We start from the raw sequence: 21,525 nt of genomic DNA, 5'->3' as shown, positions 1-21,525 counted from the left end.
TTAAGTGATCTAACTGCTTCTAAGATTAGTTTATGAATAGGATTAGACTCACTGAACATCTGGACAGTCTTGGCTAGTCCCATGTTATATCCAGAGTTGCCATAGTCAATTCTGAATATGTAACATAGCTTCTAGAATGGATATGAAAATTCATTTGTTATTCTAACTAGTCATGTTAGAATAAAACCTATTGTGCAAATAGAGCCCCAGACCTGAGCAAGTTTTCCTGAATCTTTCCTCAGGAGCAGCTCTTGTTAACTGTATCAGAGACTGATACACATCCCACAGAACCAGTCTCCATATCTTGTGTTTAAATAAGTTCCAAGTAATAGTAATGGGCCCTTGTACCTAAGATACTCCACTGCCCCAGGACATGTTTATCCTCTGCAAAGGATTGTCAGACCTGCTGCATTAAACAAAGCAACGCTCCTTCTAGAAGGAACATCAAAGTGCAGTGTTGAATACAACCTCTCTATTGCTTGTAGTCATTTTCATGGTGACATGCTGAACCAGACAATGCTAATAGGATGCTATGACCTCTGTAGTTTCCGATCTCTACTCGAAACTCTGCCTTTGCTCCTTCAGCTGTGTTCCTCTCAATCAAAAAGAAATGCTACTCAGGTAAACAATATTTATTTGTTCTTTTTTGTATGAGTGCTTAAAACAGTGGATATGGCTAAAGTGAACAATGCTGTTTAGCAATCTTAAGATATTACTTTTCTTGCACATCTGTTTGCATTTAATGCAGCTTTAACTTGCTTTTCCATTGGGGTGCGACATATACTGTTTTTCAATGAGACAAATGAGCAAGAGGCTCACTTAAGAGGCTCATATGTGATATGTACAGGTGTGGCTTCAAAAGAAATTCCAAAATATTTCCAACAGGAACTTATTCACCAGTGAGCGTTTTAATGGTTATCTACATATAATGGAAGTGGAGTTAGCAAACAAACTCTCACATTGGATAATAAAGCTATGAATGGAATGAAACAATCAGTTTTCCCAAAATGCAAAAACAAATACTCAGATTTTTCTGGTCAGCTACAGACTTATACTTTGGTTAGAGGGCAGTGTGATCATAGAACTTTGGATGGATTGTCCACAGTCCAGAGGGTGTGCAGGCTCTTCACAGGGAAGCAAGCCCACCACACAGGGTCTGAATACAATCTCTCTGATTAGCTTTAGTGGAACCTAGTAGTAAGGGGTAAGAGCGCAAAATGCTTGTGCCTCACAGGCAGTTGTGCACAAGAAGCTGTTTTGATTGTACACAGTGTATGAATCTACCCTATAAGACACCAGAAAATTGTATCTGTTTTAGAATCAAAGTTCCAATAAGAATACTCAGTTATACTTCTGGATCTGTTGCCTAAAAGTATTCTACCTTATTTGAATACAGTCAAATACTTTGGGTGTGAACAGTCAAAGCAAATTGGTTATGAAATGTAAAAGTATTGCTGTGAATAATTTTTGCAGCATTTACCTGATTCTGGGAAAGCTAGAATAAATAGCTCTGCCATATTTTAGCATATCTATTAATATCCTTTGATTTAAAAAACAGACATCGCAGTTAACTAGGTCTTGGGTCCAGGAGTGGATAGGATGTTAATATGTATTCTTATACAGTATGATGCATTAAATACAGAATAGTCAATCTTTGCATATCAGTGAAGCTAAAAGAATAAGCAGTGTGTTAGCAGTTATTCAGAATGTCCAGTAAAGATGATTCCGGCCTGAACCAACACTCTTTAAGTTGACCAGGAATATTGACCACTGGCTATAATGTTCAACTACAGCAGCCTAGAACCTGGCTCAAAATTCCAAAATGTTGATACTAAAAAAAGGCCATACTGTATATCCAGGGCATCATTTGAGATTTTTACCATGTATCAGAAATTTTCTGAAGTCTTAAAGAAGCTTAAGTGTGCCTACTTTGAACAAAAACTGAAAACATAATAGAGCTATATTCTGCTTTTTTGAATCCCACTGAAGTGTCTGAACTTTAGGATTTGTTCTGCCAGGGAGCAGTAAGGGTAGGCTGCTCTGCAAGGGCAGGCAAGCTAGGAGCCAAGGGTGACAGCAAGGCAGGCGGAGGCAGTGGCCTCACCAGCAGGGTGTAGTCCCACAGCACCTGAGCAAGGAGAGCAGAGCAGGTCTGGTGACAGTGACCAGGGTCAGTGATCCAGTGATCACCAGACAAGTCTGTAGTGACAAGGCAGGTCTGAGGTTGAGCCAGGAAGTCAAATCAGCAAGACAAGGGCAGGATCAGTGAGGTACAAGGCCAGGCACAACATACCTAAAGCATAGTTCAGGCCAAGCCCAAGGGCCTGAGCTTAAATGCAGCTCCCAGGTAAAGGGAGAAGGCCTCCACTGAGGCTTCTCTCAGCTCTTTCCCAGCAGTCTGATCCCAGATTATGCGGCTGCGCCATATCAGAGTTGGCCTTGAGCACAGGCGGTCAAACCCCTGGGGGGGGGTTGCTCAGGGCCCTGACAGGTGACACCCATATGAGCTCAAAACCTCCCATGTTCATTCCTGTTTGCTTTCCTAACCTGGGGTCTTTTGAGCAAGGGCCATGCCTGGGCATGCTGACATTTCTGCACTCAGTTGGGCAGATGACAAGTGACAGATGTCACTGAGTTGCTGTCACTTCTTGGAGACCTCAAACACTCCTGAGCTTAAAGTCAGGCTGTCTGGTCCCCCTCATAGCACAGGATGGAAGTGCTTTGGAGTGCACTGCCTGACTTTGCCATTCCATGCACTGGTCCCTCACCAGCTCTGGACAAGACATGTCCATGTACCACCAGCATTCCAGGTCCCGAGCTGCAGGGAAGTTGGGGGGGGGGAGCAGTGGCAGACCACAGGGAAACCAGACACAGGCCGTGCCTCAATTCCCCCGGGTCACAGAGAATGGGTGGCAATCCCATGAGCCACCCCCCACCCTGCTACAACGGGTCTGGGTGCAAGAGTGCCAAGAGCGGCCAGTGCGCTGGCGAGGCTGCTCGGCCCTAGTCATATGCTCCGCCCTTTCTGCCTCCCACTTTGGGCCGCCCTAACCCAACCCTACCTCCTCCTCCTCCGGCTGCCCTAAAAGGGGGAGGAACGGCCATGAGCTGCTCCATGCTGCATTCCCTACAGTTTGTCTGCCCGTGAGTATGGCCCAGCCATGCACCCCGCATCACAATGGGAGTAGGTGAGGAGCGAGCTTTGCAAGCCCTGGGAATGCCTTTTGCGGTGGATCGCTGGTCCCTAGGTCGAGGAATGCCAGCCTGGCATCAGTCCAGAGCCTCTGTCCCTCTCCTGGCCTTTCTGCTTAAGGACAGGGTCTTTCCCTGCAGCTCCCGGCTGAGCTGTACCTAGGGCTGTTGCAGGAGGAAGCGGGGAGGGGCGCTCTTTCTCCCGCCACCCCAGCGGTGCTGCTACTGGTCCCTTTCCTCTTGCAATATTTGCATAGGGAGGGGTGGAGTTAAACTTGCTTTGGGGGTGGGTGTCCCTCAGGGCAGTGCCGTTGCTGTCTGGGTGGGTGGGGGGGGGGTGTCTCAAGCTGCAGAAGTGGGTTCCTGCAGTAAGAAAACATCCCTGTGAGCATGTGGCAAGCCAGGCAGGCCACCCGAAGCCACCGCGGGTCTGTTCGCGCCATCTTTATCCCGTGATGTGGTGCCCACCCCTGGGCGCATCTGCAAGCCCGGGTCGCCCTGCTGCTCTCAAGACCCTGCCTGCACTGCCTCTGTTGTGCACAGGTCCGCTCCGACTACTGGGTACTTTGTGCTTTGACTCTCCAGCAAGCTGTAGAACTAGGGAGCACAAAAATCCATAAATCCATGGGCCCCGATGGGATGCACCCACGAGTGCTGAGGGAGCTGGCAGATGTCATCGCTAGGCCACTCTCCATCATCTTTGAAAGGTCCTGGAGAACAGGAGAGGTACCTGAGGACTGGGAGAAAGCCAATGTCACCCCAGTCTTCAAAAAGGGCAAGAAGGAGGAGCCAGGGAACTACAGGCCTGTCAGCCTCACCTCCATCCCTGGAAAGGTGATGGAACAGCTCCTCCTGGAGGTCAACACTAAGCATCTGGAGGACAAGAAGGTGATCAGGAGTAGTCAGCATGGATTCACCAAAGGGAAATCATGCTTGACCAATCTGATAGCCTTCCATGACGGAATGACTGGCTGGGTAGATGAGGGCAGAGCAGTGGATGCTGTCTCCCTGGACTTCAGCAAGGCTTTTGACACTGTCTCCCATCACATCCTCCTAGGTAAGCTCAGGAAGTGTGGGATGGATGAGTGGACAGTGAGGTGGATTGAGACCCGGCTGGATGGCTGAGCTCAGAGGGTTGTGGTCAGCAGTGCAAAGTCTAGTTGGAGGCCTGTGGCTAGCGGTGTCCCCCAGGGGTCAGTCCTGGGTCCAGTCTTGTTCAATGTATTCATCGATGACCTGGAGGAAGGGACAGAGTGCACCCTCAGCAAGTTTGCTGATGATACTAAACTGGGGGGAGTGGCTGACACACCAGAAGGCTGTGCTGCCCTTCAGAGGGACCTGGACAGGCTGGAGAGCTGGGCGGAGAGGAACCTCATGGAGTTCAACAAAGGCAAGTGCAAGGTCCTGCCCCTAGGGAGGAATAGCCCCATGCACCAGTACAGGCTGGGGGCTGACCTGCTGGAAAGCAGCTCTGCAGAGAAGGACCTGGGAGTGCTGGTGGACAACAAGTTAAACATGAGCCAGCAGTGTGCTCTTGTGGCCAAGAAGGCCAAGGGTATCCTGGGCTGCATTAGGCAGAGTGTTGCCAGCAGGTCGAGGGAGGTGATCCTGCCCCTCTACTCAGCCCTGGTGAGGCCTCACCTGGAGTGCTGTCTCCAGTGCTGGGCTCCCCAGTACAAGAGAGACATGGCACTCCTGGAGAGAGTCCAGCGGAGGGCTACCAAGATGAGTAGGGGACTGGAGCATCTCTCCTATGAAGAAAGGCTGAGGGAGCTGGGCCTGTTCAGCCTGGAGAAGACAAGACTGAGAGGCGATCTCATAAATGTGTACAAGTATCTGAAGGGGGAGTGTCAAGAGGATGAGGCCAGCCTCTTCTCCGTGGTGCCCAGCAACAGGACAAGAGGCAATGGGCAGAAACTTAACCACAGGAAGTTCCATCTGAACCTGAGAAAAAACTTCTTCACTGTGAGGGTGACAGAGCATTGGAACAGGTTGCCCAGAGAGGTAGTGGAGTCTCCTTTGCTGGAGATATTCAAAACCCGTCTGGATGTGATCCTGGGAAATATGCTCTAGAGGACCCTGCTTGAGCAGGGAGGTTGGACTAGATGATCTCCAGAGGTCCCTTCCAACCTAAACGATTCTGTGAAAGGAGTGATGCTCAGCACAGGGCAGGAGGGCATCTTCAGTTGGAGATGTGCTGCTCTGCTGTGGGCATTGAGAGGGGTTGGAAAAGAAGATGCTATTTTAACCCAATGGTTAGGGGAAGAATGAAGAGAAAGAGATTGATTTGAATCCTGTTCACTGGAACAGGTTGCCCAGAGAGGTCATGGAGTCTCCAATCCTTGGAGATACTCAAAATGCAACTGGACAATGTCCTGGGCAACATGCTCTAGTTGACCCTGCTTTGAGCAGGGGGGTTGGACTAGACGATCTCCAGAGGTGCCTTCCAACCTCAACCATTCCGTGATCATAGCTGGAGATGTACTGCTCTCCTCCCTCCATCTGAAAGCAGAGTAGCCTAGCTGCCCTCTCCCTAACCCCAGCACCAGAGAGCAGGGAGCCAGAGCTGCAGACCTGCTGCCACAGGCTGTGTTGCTGCTCTCTGCAACCTGCACAACTCAGTCCTCTTCTGAGGAGAGGTCTGCATAAGACACCAGGGCCGTCCAGGTACTCCTGCTGGGAACCTAAACGCTGTTACTCAAGTACATATCATTCCTCAATTGTAAAGAGTTGAAAGTGCCCATGGACAATTCCAAGGTGTTTCCACACTTGGGGGTAGGGGATTTGTCTTCTCTTTCTACTCTGTTGCTGTGAAACTGATTTCATTGCTCCAGAAAAATTTCTAACCTGACTCTTGCAGGAGTACTTATGAGCTGTACTTATGACTGTTCTTGTACTTTGAGGAGGTTGTTCTCGAAGTTCACCCAGCTCCCCTGGGCCACTTGCCCTCCAGGGCAGTCCCCATGAGATCCTGTCAAGTAGATCCATGAACATGCTAAAATCTGCTCTCCTGCATTCCTCCATCTTTGAAGTGTTAGAGGTTTCAACCACCGCTTGTATGTTTACATTCCCTATGCTTCTGCAATTTAGTATTCCACTGAAGCAATTATACACAGCTTCATATCACAAACTCTCCTTTGACACAATGTCTTCATGCACTCACCACGTAAAAGCAATCCAACAAGTTATATGAATGCAATGCTCATAGCAAACACTTCACAATGCTTCCACATAAAGTAAGGAGTCCATCCTCAATGCACAGATGGGGTAAGGGGGAGCTGGGCAAGAAGTTTAAAAATGTTACACAAGGTCTAACAAAAGTCTAAAGTAGCTTTTCACTTTTTTTCATATTTCTCTAGTGTCCCAGTATGGGGTCAAACTCATAAGCCCTCTTTTCCTTGCTCTCACCTACTTCAGAGTTCTATGGGAAAACATTCTTAACACAGACCATGAATTTGAATTAGTCCCTCTTTTCAGATAGAAGATCACAGATAGAAACCTATCGCTAAGGGTACCCAACACTTTACGTTGTAAGTTTGTTTTCCACAAACTTTTCAGAAGTTTTTTCAAAGAAAAAAAATCAACCTGAGGCAGACAACCAGCATGGAAAATTTCAGCCTGGATTGTTCAAGTTTAGCAAAGATTCAACTAAATCAATTAAGCTATTTCCAAAATGAGGTCAAGAACAGACACAGTATTCTACACATGCTAAAAGTCTTCTAGCCATTTTCTTGAGAAGCTCCAGTACAATCCCACTTTTCAGTTTTTTTGTGATCACTGGGGGGGTATCCCTCATCTCAGAAACATGCATCTTACACCATCTAAGACTATCCAAATTTCACACATGCCTGGTAATATTCGATAGTAACATGTGAATTCTCCAGACTGCATTTTAGATTGTTAACTACAGGAAGTACATTCCATCCCCTCATGCCTCCTATCTGTGACACGACTACCTGTACGTTCTCTCCACAAACCAATGAAAATGCAATCCTACAATGGATAAGAGAGTAAATATGACTTTTCCTAATAGCTATCAGAGCCAAACCATTGCCAGACACTGGAACTGATGGTGGAGAAACAAGACAACACAAAGGAGAAAGTAGCCATACCAACATGCAGAGAGGTCAGAGGAACAAGATACAACAGACAAGCAGACAACAGACTGAGAACAGAGTGGAGTGAGATAGGACACACATGCATGAGATGAACAGCGAGGGATGGATGGGCGAAGAGCAAGAGTTGCTTGTCCTTTTAAGGATGAAAGGCTGCAGTTGTACAGCAATATATTATCTTTTCATACACATTCCAAAACATTAAGCTGCCAGTGTGCTTTAATATGCAGAATCAGCAGCTTTTGGGAGTGGTATCAGTTTCTTGCATTACTGGAGGTCCAGGGTAAAAGCAGCCAGCTCCAATCCACAGTATATCCATAATCATTAGCATTGAATGGATATCCATTAGAGTGCTGAGCAGAGCTACATACTGTAAGTTTCTGATAATATTTCTTATATTACATGTCATGGCACATCTGCAGTCTTTAGGAAGGGACAGCCTTTACTGTCATTTCAGTGTGAATTGGGGAAAGAAAGGGTGGAATAAAGTCATCATTATCAATTCTCTCCAGAGCTAGATTCATCTTCCTGGTCAGACAGCTCAGCAACAGGAAAGTGCAGGATGGCTGCCACCCCTGTCAGCTGGCCAAGCTGCTCCCCAGGCACATACAGGCTGGAGAAAATGCACACTGCATCCACGTCCCATACGCTATCTACCAGCTTAACATATCAGGTGCATGTAGCCACATCCTGGTGCTGGAAAAGCTCATCACTGATCAGCAAGTTATTGATGGCCATGGCTTTGTTGGCCTTCTCCACATGTTTGAGACCATAAAAAGTCTTGCCAGGCTCACGTTGCAACATTTTATAGAAATCATCTAAGGCTTTGACCTTACCAGCTGCCTTAGTGTCAGAGAGACAGATAGTTACAGCTGGGTCAAAGGGCTTCCTTCAATGCATGTTTATGTCCCAAGAAAGAACAGACCTATATGAACTTAGACCTATTCTCCAGCAGGAGCTTGTTGTCAGTCTTGATTGCCTGCTGGAACATGTAGTCACAGGCTGGCTACCAGCAGGCATTTCACCACCTTGGAGTTGACATGCTGCTGGATCACCTGTACCACCTGCTCATAAAACCTCTTCAGGGCCCAGTCATGCTGCATGCAGTTCCCTTTCTGCTTTCTGGGGACATTCACCTCCATTTTGGCCCGTGTAAAAGTCATGCTGGGAGTAACCAGGCAGATGTGAGCCAGACTCTCCTGCATGACTACGGCTGCCACATCAGCACTCCAAACCAGATCACACACCTGCTCAGTGCAATCCAGCACCATGTTGTCCCACTGCTTCTTGGCCTGCACAAACTGCCAGTTGGGCTCCAGCTCAATGGTGTGGTAAGGCCCCCATCCTGACATACTCATTCTCCCAGACATTTCTGCCCTTGACCTGCAGCTGGCAGGCCTGTGAGTCAAAGTCGATGGTCTCTACACAGAGGGTGAGGGTGGCACACATGCAGTTGATACCCACATTGCCTGTGGCCAAGTCAGTCTGCACCTTGTGGATGGTGAAGGCCTGCAAGTTGTCACATACCTACAGTGGGTTGTAGGCATACCACACATCCCAAGGGTCCTTGGGGGATCAGCATCACTTGTCCTGCATTATCCTTCTTAATGTCCTTCTGCACCAGCTTAATCCCAGCAACTCCCAGCAGACCCCTCCCTCTGCCAACACTGCCTCACAGCTTGGTTTCCTGCCAGCTGCAGCAGGAGTGCTAGAGGTCTCTTGCTCCCAGGACCAGAGGGGTGTCTTGGCAGGACACAGAGACCTATGCGCTCCTGGCTGGGTGGATAACAGAGACCCTACCCCAGACCAGCTCTGCAGCAGCAAAGCCTGTGTTCAGCTTTGGCTGGAGTGAGTCTGCAGTGCCACCAGGATATGAAAGTCACTCAAAACAATAACACGACTCCTTGCTCCACTCTGCGCACATGTACTGCCAGTCCAATGTACATTCACCCCAAGGTACATGCGCTCAGTCCATCCTAAGCAGGACCCGATCTGAAGGAGGTAATGGAGTGCACTCTTGTCAAGTTCACAGATGACACCAAAGTGGGGGTGAACAGTCAACATGCTTGAGGGTGGAGCCACCCTTCAGAGGGCTCCAGACAGGCAGGAGGAATGGGCCAACATGAACCTCATGAAATACAAGGACAAATACCAAGTCCTACACCTAGGAAGAATGAGCCCCAGCAACAATACAGGCTCGAGACTCAGGCTGGTGAGCAGCTCTGCTGAAAACAACCTGGGGGTCATGGTAGACAGCAAGCTGAACATGAGGCAGCAGTGTGCCTTGGCAGTGGTGAGGGCTAACAGCATTTCAGGCAGTATTAACAGGAACACAGCCAGCAGATTGAGGAAAGTGATTCTCCCCCTCTACTCAGCACTCATTAGACCACATCTAGAACACTGTACCCAGTGTTGGGCCCCCCAATACAAGAGAGATGTTGATAAACTGGAGCAAGGTCAGCAGAGGGCTGCCAAGACAGTTAAGTGCTGGAGTACTTGCCCTATGAGAAGAGGCTATGGGGAACTGGGCTTCTTTAACCTGAAAGAGAGAAAGCTGGGGGCGGGCAGGGCGCACCCTCAATAGCAGCCTTCCAATAACCACAAGGAGGCTATCAAGAAGACAGAGCCAGGCTCTTCACACACATCATGGGAAGAGGAGAAACAATATACAAAAGAGGTTCAGACTGGAGATGAAAAAAAAGTTTTTCTACCATGAGGTCAGGCAAGCAGTAAAACAGAGGCTCAGAGAGGTTGTGCAGTCTCCATGCAGGACAAGATTGGAAGACTGGATAAAAAACCTGAGCAACCTGGTCTGACCTCATAGCTGACCCTGCTTTGAGCAGGAGGTTGGACTAGAGAGCTCCTGAGGTCCCCTTCCAAAAATGTATTATCCTACAATCCTATATTATCCAAGAGAGCATCACTATGATTCCACATGGCAGTGGCTTTCAGATTGCAGGTGTATTTTTATTTACTTAGGTTTAAGTTGAAAGTTATGCTTTAGGGGAAGGAAGAAGAGGGAAAAAAAGTCTCTTCAAGTTATACAATAAGTACTACAGAAAACTTAGATTTCCAATATCTGTACAACCTTTATTTGCTGCCCTTCTGCATAGTCACTGTGATAAAGCTTTTAGTTACCTTCAACTGTTTTCAACAAAAAACTTAAGCGTACTCAGTACAACTTTCACTCAGTAAACAGGATACAGTCTGCCCAATTAGGAAATAATTAGGTTCATTCAGTAGAGAGCCACATGTACTATTTACTGTGCATCCAAAACTCAGTACTGAATATAGAATTTATTATTATCTCATTGAGCTCTGTGCAATACATAATAGCTTTATTTCTTTAAAAGATAAACACAACAATACGTTCATTTATTAAATGACATGGTATCATCATTACATCTGGGGAACAGAGGCAATAAAATCCTGAAGCATCACCTTACTAGTTGTTTGGGTTTTTTCCCCTGACTACTTAACATTTTATCAGAGAGCTGTAATCAGAATCCCTATTGACAACAGTTACAAGAATGATGGACGCTCAAAACATGACTCCACATGTCACATACTCAGGAAATGAACTGTTAAAGCTATTTGTAGCTTGTCAATTTGCCCAGCATCACATAGGAACTGTGATTTTCAGCCTTGCCTCTGTCAGTTATCAAAGATGGAATTCCATTTCTTTAACTGGAAGGCCATCCCTTCCCTCCCTTCAGTCCCAGAATACATAAGCACACCAAATACAAAGACATATGTGCAAATTGAAAAAGCTGTTGTCAATAACAAAAACAGTGAGAAACTTAAGAAAAACATGTATATATACACAAGATAGACTTCACTTTGTTTAGTCTAGAGTCCAATGTCAAAAAGGGAAATTGAAATCAGAGAGATAACCAAGCATTTTCTAGCTTCTGCATGCTTTGTTTTCTAGCTGTATTTTAAGAGAACATTGAATGTTCACAAATACAATTTCTCTCATTATGAAACTAGAATTAGTCACTTTGAAACACAGATAAATCCAGTGCCACACAAACTATTTTAGATACTGATTCAGAAGTGTGAGCTGCATCTTAAGAGTGCCATAAACTCTGAGAAGACAGATTGTTTTAGCTCTTCTTTCTGATTTATTTTTCTTTCTGATTTTAGGAGCCTTGTTCTCTGCTCTTTTAAATAGAAGTTCTATTGAAATATGAATTATGATTACTAATAACCATTTTAAGTAGACCACCAAAATATCAAAATTTAGTCTTCCATTTCCTCTTAATATCACAGTCAATATTGTAAACCTTTTTCCCTTATTAGTACATCATACACATTGCCTTCCCTTTCAGACATGGCTATATATTAATTTTCATCTGTGGACATTCAGTTTAGCTGCCCATACTATTACATAACTTCAGTTGATTTCAGCTGATGTCTTGAGCTTTCAAATTAACATATTAGGTAGTCCCCAACAGTAAGCTCCAGTTTTCTTATTGGATCAGTAGGCGATTCCTCTCCTCTTCCAAGGACTCCATGCACACACAGAAACCTGAGCCTGGTAGACAACCATGCATAGTAACTCAACTGAAACAGGTAAAATGTCACCACCTTACTACAGTTTGCATATATTTACTGTGTCTATTTAATATGATTATTACTTATAATTATTTATATATTATTACTGCAGAATTTGGCCAACACTGATTCCATTTACTTCACTGACGCAGGATTACATAGATGGGACCGGACCAAACCAAAATATTGTCTTCATAACCACACACATTAGGTAATTCATAAAGATGACCATTTGGCATAACTGAATAGTTTGGCTATTTAGATTTCATTGTTTCACCCCACTTGTTTAATTTAAAGGGGTATGTGACACACTGAACCAAAATATATTTATGTAAAAATCAAAATAATTCAAAGCACATGGAAGAAATGGGAAGAGAAGAGGTGTCAAAAGGGAACCAAAAAGATTTAAGTTTCAACAAATACCATGTGTCAGAACAGGCATTATTCCCCAACTGAAACCCCGAAAAACACATCTTAGTTCTCTGGATATCCTAAACCTACACATTTGAGTCAACTACAGCATAAACCCCTACAACTGGAATACTGTTATGAACTTAATATTGACAACTACTGATAGCACTCAAAATAAGAATAATCTTACTTTCTTGAACACATGCATAATCCATTTACCTATTGAATTCACATGTGTGATTAAGCACTTTGCTAGAACAAACCTCTAAAATACCAATACAGAATTGCAGGATGAAGACTGTTTTAGCAGAGCCATTTAGGCCAAAACATTTTTAATATCATCTTTACTATTACAGTGGCACAGATCAGCCCTTACAACTCACTAGTTAGGCATTATTAAGTACAGTACAGAACAGTCTTGCCCCAACCACTTTAAGAAATGTTAAAACAATACTGCCCATGCAAATAGAAATCTGGAAATAGTAGAATCAGTGTCATCTTCCTCCTTCACCTCATATAAGAGGTGCAGTTTAAATAGTTTTAACAAACATCAGGTAGTCCCCTTCTAATACTACATTCTCTCACTGATTTCAATAGGAGTTTTTGGTATGTGAGTGAAAAAAGACCCTTTCATACCTTAGGAGCAGGAAAGATGTCTCGCTCCTCCAAGAACTTCAGTGATCTAGGAAAAGGCAGAGTGTGCTGTACCCATACAGTTAGCTTTCAAGGAAGGAGATATGATTGCCTAAATGAAATCTAAATGCAACTAAATTACAATACAGTAAAACAACTAGGGCTCATAAGTGGGTTTACATGAAAAAAAAGGGCAACCACGAGACCAAAGACACTAGAAGGAAAAAACACAGTTCCCATGAATTCAACAGGAGTTTTTGCCTTTGATTTCAACAGGGCCAGGAGCTTACCCCAGACACTCATCTCACATATAGGAAAACTGCACAGCAAGAAAAAAATGGACAGACACATACATACAAAACAACAGAAATTCAGATATTTTCTAATATGTGCAGTGATGCAAGACTAGACTTTTATTTAAGAGAAAGTAAAAACAAAATCTTCCATATGAAAGATGCATTCTTAGTTCTTTCACCCTTACCTACAGACAATTCCTGCACAAAGCTCAAGGAGACATACTTCTGTCAGCCATAGAAAAGCAAATACTTGTCATGAACTCTTAAAGCATTTATTCTCCTCAAAGTTAATGAGAGGTGTCCAGATACATGCATACCAACACCTTCACTGGCATTCACTGCTATTCTCAAGAAGCCTCAGTGTACTTATCACTAGAATTCTGGCTGTTCAGTGTTTAATACTGTTTTAGCTTGATTGTTCTGCACTGTGCTATTTGTATGGTAGAAAGCTATATATTAACATAAAAGTGTTATGACTGTTGTGCCCATGAGATCCACTACCATAAACAGAAACGCTCTTTTTTGAAGCTATAACAGCAAACAATAACAAAAAGCAAAACCATACCTAGAAGTGTTGCAGGATGAGAGAGCAAAGAGCATACTCCTATAACAGTAAGAAGATAGCACAGACCCACAGAGAAAGGGGGTTTTGAGAATTCAGTCTTCATTTATATATCAGCTAGACCCTCGAAAACAAAACAAACCCACACACAACCCCCCCACCACCAAATCCATACACACAACTTGAATGCATGGAACATTATGCCAGGAGGCAGCAGGAAATATAAGCATGCTGATATGTTTTGAACATACAAGCTTGCAGATATGCCTTCTATTGAGGTAAAATTGTACATGTGCTGGGGGGGTTGAAACACATGACATATGAGGAAACAAGGCCAGGGATGGGGGAAGGGGGGATGGCTAGAAGTCAGCAACATGTTTAGCGTGCACAGACTAGTAAGTCCCAGGCATGAATACATGTAAAGTAGGGACAGGGGACCATCAACCCACCCCTTAGTGGGCATCCTATGCTGGGAGTGAAGGGGAGGAGAGGACAGAACAAGATATCATCACCTGAGTACACATGTCCTCAGAAAAGGGATTTCAGGGATGTCCATGAATTCATGGGTTTGCACCTATGCAGGAAAGTTAGCGTGGAAGAGGAAGCAGCAGCTGATCCCTCACTTCAGGCAATTAGGGCTTTGCACCTGGGGCAGGGGGGGGGAGAGGAAGGGGTGCCCTTAGCAGCCTCCCCTCCCCCACAGCTGCCTGGTAGGAGGGGGAGGTGACCAAGGTCTAACCTGAGGGTAACACTGTTGATGTGGGGGAAGATAAATATAATAAAAGCCTACTGGCCCCTTCCTCTGCTCCTGAGGGGCTCCCCAGGCCCAGAGAGATTTTTTTTTAAGGGGAGGAGGGGCACAGCGGGAGGGAACCCTGGAGCCATCCCACCCCCAACACTTCCCAGGCCACACTTACGTGTAGATGATGGACATGAAGTGCATGAGCCAGAGCACGACGAAGAGGATGAGCCCGAAGATGGCGAGTCCCTCCAGTGCCAGATCCAGCATCGCCATCCCAAGGGGCGCAGAAACACACACGCGCACGCACAAAAATAGAGCGTGGAGGGGGGCGGGGGAGAGGAAGGAGACGCGTGCAGAGACGCGGGGGAAGGAAGAAGTAGGTGCTCTGTGTGTGTGTGTGTATGAAGAGTATGAAAGAAAAGGAAAAAGGCAAACTTGCTCCTTAACCGGCTTAAACACCAGTTTCGTCTCGCGCTCACTAACCGGCTCGCGAAGCGCTAGATATCCACTAACCCAAAAGCCCCCCTCCCCCCACAAGCTGCTCACACACTAAGGAACAAACAACTACCCTCTCACTTGACAAACCTTACTGCTCTATCATTCGCAAGCCACACCCCTTTTCTTTTCTTTTCTTTTCTTTTCTTTTCTTTTCTTGTGCGTGCGTGCGTGCGTGCGTGCGTGCGTGCATCGTACGCTCCCCCCAAGAACTTTACCCCCCTATTTTATCCCCTCCCAGCTTCTCAGCGCGGACACCTCCTCTTCTCTAGTGTATCACTTGCGATTGGCTGTGCCGAGAAAGGCGGGGCTTCGGTGAGGAGGTGGTAAGGCTTCCAAAAGGGGAGAGGAGAAAAAGGGCAAGTTATAGTGGCTGGTGGTGGCGTAGCTCCGTGAGGAGTTTGGTTAGATTCGTTATTTTTTCCTCCCAATATATGGGAAGCCCTTCCTTCTTGGATGGAGTAAGGGAGGAATGAAGTCTAGTGAGGAGGGGGCTGGCGAGATTGAGATTCCTGAGTGCTTGTGCCTCGCTCTTCTCCCTTCCCCCCCCCCCTTTTCTGTCGGCTGTCTGATTTTGGGTGAGTCAGCTGTTCATCCCCCTTTAGCACGATAGGGTCCGGTGCCCTGTGACTCTGGGAGGCTGCAGTACATGGCCTGGGGAAGTCTGTAGGTTGGTGCTTGCTGAATAAAGGAGAGTAGGGTACAAGGTGTGGAGTGGGGAATGAAGGGAATAATGGTAGACAAAGGAACAATGATAGAAAAAGGGAGAGAGCAGGGTGTAGGTATAGCTGCTAGGAAGGAGGATTGTGCAGGTTATTATAGTATCTTATCCATTCCTTAAGATCCTCCCCCCCTTTTTTTAATCTTTGGTGACTATTTTGCAGTTGAGGAAGCCAAAGTCCCCTAATTACAGAACAAGTGCTGTACAGAAGCTCAGGCCAGCCTGATGTTGCTGAGTTGATCTAGCAAATGGAGTGATCTGACTCTATAGCTTTTTATCTAAAAGCTTTTTCTGAAGACTTGAATGCTGCAGGATGGGACTGTTATTTCCAGCATAGATGCACACCTGGAAATAAATGAGCAGTAGTTGCCCTTGGTTGATTCTGCTAATGCGTTTTTTGGAAAGGAGGTTAGTCTTGCCTTCAGAAATGTCACTCTTTCCTGATGTTAGATGCATGAGATGGCCTTAGAACTTTGGGTATGTCATTAGTTTTACAGAAACTCCTGCTATCAGACTCTATGCTAAGAAACTAACCAGTACCTATGTTATGTATTTTCAATTGTGTATAAATGTTAAAGGGAAAGTAGTTTCTGACAACAAAACTGATCAGCTAGATGCTCTGTTAGTACAACTTTAGTGGGTTTTGGCCACAGAGACATCTCTTTCTCATGTGAGAAACTGAAGTTGCAATCTGCACATATTTTAAACAAGAAATATTTTCAATGTGAGGCTTATTATGGAACAGTATGAAATTTGCAGATAAGAGGCACTTGTAATCTTGGTTATAACTAGTATCTGTTTCCATGTGATATGCTAGCATTTTGTATCTGAGATCAGAAATTTCAATTTATCTCATCTGCAGATAGTGCAATAGATAAGCAGATGCCATTGCATTATCCCTTTTAAATTTAATTCTGTTAATCTGGGGTATGTTATGGGCAGATGCAAAGTGACTTGAGCTCCTCTATCTACATTCTGAGCTGATCAGAAGGAAGCTAGTTCTAGTCTGAAAGAAGCCTAGCTATGGTAGGTTTGTTACACTGTACATGAGAGAATAGGCTCTGTCCCTCAGGACTCTATAATGTTCTAGTTAAGTGTACGTTATCACTCCCTCTGGAGGTATTTTTCCCTTTCACAGCTCTCAATTACTAATATAGATTAAGGAGTATCTACAAATTCTACATAATTTAGTTAGTTAAAGTGGGTTTTTGGTTTTTGTCCTGTTTTTGAAAACTGGTCACCATAATGCCTTGAAATTTAGCAAGAACTAGGGTTCAAGGGAGCTCTAATAATGAATGAGATGTTGGATATAGACATTTAAAGCTATCTTATTAGGAAAGCTAGGATCTCCTGCTGTTGGCAGAAAATATGATTGACTGAATTTAACTTGAATTTTGATTTAAAACTGAGATTTTAAGTGACAAACTGTTAATAACTTAGCATAAGAATAGGTAAGGAATCAGTGCATCTTAGAGCCAATAGTACAGTTCGCAGTCCTGGACATTCAATCCCATTTACATTATGGTGCCCAGCAACATATCATATATTCACACTAACTTCAAATTTTTCTTAGATAAATTTCTTTTATAGTAAGCTTTCAAATAAAGCAAATAACCTTAATTTTTCAATTTTACCTTTCACAAATCTTATACTTTATCACATTTGCAATTTAAGGTGTCTTTGAGCTTAGGATATTTTTTTCTCCTATTTGATCCTGCAGTTAAAGCAAAAGGATCAAGTTCATACTGATCATATAGTTCGTTAAGAAATCTTTTCTAAGCCATGGTTTGGCTTGTAACGCTGAATTTCTGATGCCATAACGGACCACTCTAGTCACAGAATTGACCCGACTGAAATATTTAATGAACCCTTAATTACTTGGACTGCATATCTCTTTCAAGGTAGAAATGGCTTATGCAAATTAGTATTTGTAGAGTGTGCTCAGGATTTGTTTGCATATAAATGAGTGAAGATTACTTACCTTGCTACTGACTCCTGCATTTCAGCAAAATATATCTGATGAATCAGAAGTCCACCAAAAATATTATGCTGGGAAATGTCAAGCTGGCCCACGTAACCTCAGTTTAACAAAGGACTTACCGTTCTGCCATCCTCCCTTGGACAACATTTTATCCTGCTTGCTCTGTTAGATGAAGGGAAAGGACTCCTTTCTTCCATGAGTTTTAAACTAGGAAGATCAATTAGAAGCTCTTGGAAGCCTGTGGAACTTAACATTTACCCTGGATGATGTCCTATTTCAAATAAGAAGCTCCACTATACCTTCAGTAGATTCTTCAGGAGCATGGTTAAGAAAAATACAGTTATAGAAAAGTTAGGTAGGTTAAGTCTTTTCTTCTATGTATTTACTTCTCTAGTCATCTTCTGTAACATAGACTCTTTTAAGAATGTATTGTAAGTCTAGTGGGGATGCAAAAGAGTAGAGGATATGGTGTCCTGAAGCACAGGGTCATTTGGAGCTATGACAGTTTAAAGTAATAGAGGACCTTGGTCTTATGCCATTAATATAAACTGTAAACATTTACAAAGACCAGTGTACTTCAGCTAGTGCATATCTGCCAAGAGTGCTGCCTCCCCAATGGATGGCCCATCAAGTTACCCTAGAGGCGTGATATACTCTGGAGTTTTAATCAAATGCTTTGGGCTTGTGCTGGTATGTACTGTGTGGATGGGGTTTTTTTGGGTGCTCTTTTTTCTTAGTTCTCAGGGGGTACAAAGCTACTGCTCTTGGATCGTTCATCATTTTGGCAAAATCATTAAGGTATGCATGCAGGTGGCTAATCCTGACTTGTGACACCTCTAACAAGAAAACAACATGAGGAATTGCAGGATGCTACAGATAACAAAAGGGGAATGATGTATATGCAGCTAGCAGCTCCCAGGTCAGGGTGGGCTAGCAAGACTGCAACAGGAAAAACTGCAGAACGCTATAGATAACGAAAGGAGGGTACTTGCTCGACAGAATTGTTGACCAAGAGAGAAATTATCAAGGCAACCATATCATAAATACCAAATAATGGTATAGAGTCAACAAAGCCAGGGCCAGTGGGGAAAGAGTGAATGGGTGGGCTCTTTATTTGGAAGAGGAGGAGGGTAATAAAGGGGGAGAACTTGGGGGGGGGGGGAGGAAAGGGAGTTTAAGGGGAAGCAAATCAAGTGATTGGGGGGGGGGGGGTATCATTAAGCAGCCCTGTACCTGATCAATGCAGTTTGAAGCAGAACAATAATTCTGTTGTTGCTCTGACCATATCCCTAATGTTGATGAGGGGATATGCCGGAAGGGATGGACCGTAAATCCCAACAACCTAAGAAAAATATTTCTGAACTTAATTAGCAGTGTTTGAATATAGCTTTGTTACACTGAAGAAGGCTAGTTTTATAGAAATCGCCCTCTTGGGTGTCCTAAAAAGCCCTGGGGTAGGTATGTACAAGACCTGTTGCTGAGACAGCGACTCATGAAACATAAGGAATCTCATACAATTTTGAACTGATTTTTAAAGAAAAATATATGTTTTTAGGCTATTGGAGAAAGAATATCAGTCTGTGAACTTATAGTGATGTTGGTATTAGCTCAAAGAACTATCCAGACCAAACCTACTAACATTTCCCTGACTAGTATCTTGGCATAATCCTATAATATCTGCACCGACTTTTTAAGTTCCTCTTAACTCATGAGAGTTTCCAAACTGTTTTTAAACAGTTTGTATATAGGAAACTGTAAATTTAGTTCTATGTATGACTTGAGCACAAACTGGTTTTTCCCCTGAACTCCAGTTAAGGTAATTCACTAAGTTAATACTGCTCCTGGTCTGAGTGATGGACATGGGGTTCTGGGCAAACACAGGTACAAATTAGCATTGTTTTGATCATGTTCATGTCTTCCTTTTGAAAATACAAGAATAAAGGGCAGAAGTTTATCCTGTGTATAATTACTTGATCTATTCACAGCCTGCATTCTGAAGATGCTCTATAACATACCTTGTTATACAGATATATAGATTAGAATTAATGTCTTTTAAAGTATGGCAGAAGTGTCACAGACCTGCAGGCAAGAGTGGACCTGATGGATAGCACAGCCCTTACTAAAGCAGGATGCACTGGTGCGTCCCACCAGTCGGCAATCACCTGGGGTGTCTACAGCCTGAGGCACCACACTGCAGAGCTGTGTGGGAATGTGGTGATAAGAAATGAGATGGCACTGTAGAAACCCTCAACTCTGGTAGTACTACGAGGGAATATAGTGATAAGTAAAAACAAAAGAATCATAAGGGAACAACGGAGCCTGGTTGGATAAAAAGACAATCCAGCTTGTGATTGGTTTAAACTGCTGCTTTTGGGGGGAACAATGGAGGGGGGACTATAAAAGATTAATGCCATCCTACACGGTGTGTGGACCCTTCTCTGGACAGCTGGACTGACCTCAGGAGCTCCCACCCAGTGAGAAGGGGACACCCACATTGTGATTCCTCCATGGCTGACAGGGCATTGAGGGATCAAATTTCATAAGACAGCAACTTAGTTGTGAACCCGAAGCGTGCGTAGATTAGTATTTAGTGCCTGGCTATAGCGAATTAGGCTGAGAAATTAATCTAAGAGTGAGTAATAAATGCTTATTTGCTTGTGGCCATGCTACACCTGGAGTCCTTGCTCTTTTTTATGGTCCCCCTTAAGTTAGTGAACATTCAAAAGAATCCTTGGCGCAGCACCATCCTTGGCACGATGCCACACAGAAGACCTGCATGGATGAACATGGAGATTCTGACTGAGCTCAAACACAAAAAGGAAGTACCCAGAAGGTACTAGCAGGGACAGGCTACTTGAGAGGAATACAAAGATGTTGCCCATGCATGTAGAAAAAGAGTTAGGAAAGCTGAAGCTCAGCCGGAGTTGAAATAGGAAGGAGTGCAAGGGGCAATGAGAAGGGCTCCTGTAAATACATTGGCAGCAGAAGGAATCCTAAAGAAAATGTGGGCCTGCTGCTCAATGGGGCAGGGGACCTAACAACAAGGGACATAGAAAAGGCTGAGGTACTCAATGCCTTATTTGCTTCAGCTTTCACTGGTAAGGCTTGTCCTCAGGCCTCCCAGGTCCCTGAGCCTACTAGCAGAGTCTGGGGGAGTGAAGCAGTAGCCACAGTAGAGGAAGACCAAATTAGGGAGCACTTAAGCCAATTGGACATACACAAGTCCATGGGAGCAGATGCAATGCATCCGAGGGTGCTAAGGGAGCTGGCCAATGTCATTGAAAAGTCATGGCGATTGGGGGAGGGTCCTGATGACTGGAGAAAGGCAGACATCACATCATGTTCAAGGAGGATCCAAGGAACTACAGGCCAGTCAGTCTCACCTCAGTCCCTGGGAAGATTATGGAGCAAATCCCCTTAGAAGCCATTTCTAAACACATGGAAGGCAAGAAGGTGATTGGGAGCAGCCAGTATGGGTTTACCAAGGGCAAATCATGCCTAACCAACCTCATTGCTTTCTATGATGAGGTGATTGGCACTGTAGAAGAGGGAAGGGCGGTGGATGTTGCATGCCTTGACTTTAGCAAGGCCTTTGACACAGTCTTCCATAGTGTCCTTATCACTAAATTGGTGAGATATGGGCTGGATAAGTGGACAATAGGGTGGGTGGAAAATTGGCTGAACTACCAGGCCCTCAAAGAGTCGCAATCAATAGTGCAAAGTCCAGCTGATGGCCAGTAACTAGAGGCATCCCTCACGGATCAGTACTGGGACCAATTCTGTTTAATGTCTTCAATAACGGCTTGGATGATGGGACAGA

At 44.6% G+C, this 21,525-nt stretch overlaps 1 protein-coding gene and 1 pseudogene across 4 annotated transcripts in view; both read right to left on the bottom strand.

The window, feature by feature from the left end:
* LOC104154078 (ceramide glucosyltransferase-like) overlaps window positions 1-15,255 on the bottom strand; it is a 65,843-nt gene extending 50,588 nt beyond the window's left edge. For 2 of the 4 annotated variants that reach the window (XR_011137488.1, XM_068925809.1), the window contains exon 1: window positions 14,684-15,195. Coding sequence is in view for 3 of the 4 variants with exons in the window: in XM_068925809.1 (XP_068781910.1) it covers window positions 14,684-14,781 (98 nt within the window). In the remaining variant the exon portion in view is untranslated. Of the gene's footprint in view, window positions 1-14,683 lie in introns of all 4 variants that reach the window. The other 2 variants (XM_009690290.2, XM_068925808.1) reach the window with 2 other exon arrangements.
* LOC104154077 (protein pelota homolog pseudogene) lies at window positions 7,806-9,554 on the bottom strand (annotated as a pseudogene).
* Window positions 15,256-21,525: the final 6,270 nt, after the last annotated feature.

Source organism: Struthio camelus, chromosome W, assembly GCF_040807025.1.
Source record: "Struthio camelus isolate bStrCam1 chromosome W, bStrCam1.hap1, whole genome shotgun sequence".
NCBI lineage: Eukaryota > Metazoa > Chordata > Aves > Struthioniformes > Struthionidae > Struthio > Struthio camelus.
The sequence above is the reverse complement of the archived record's forward strand: the minus strand, read 5'-3'. Positions and strand labels throughout refer to the sequence as shown.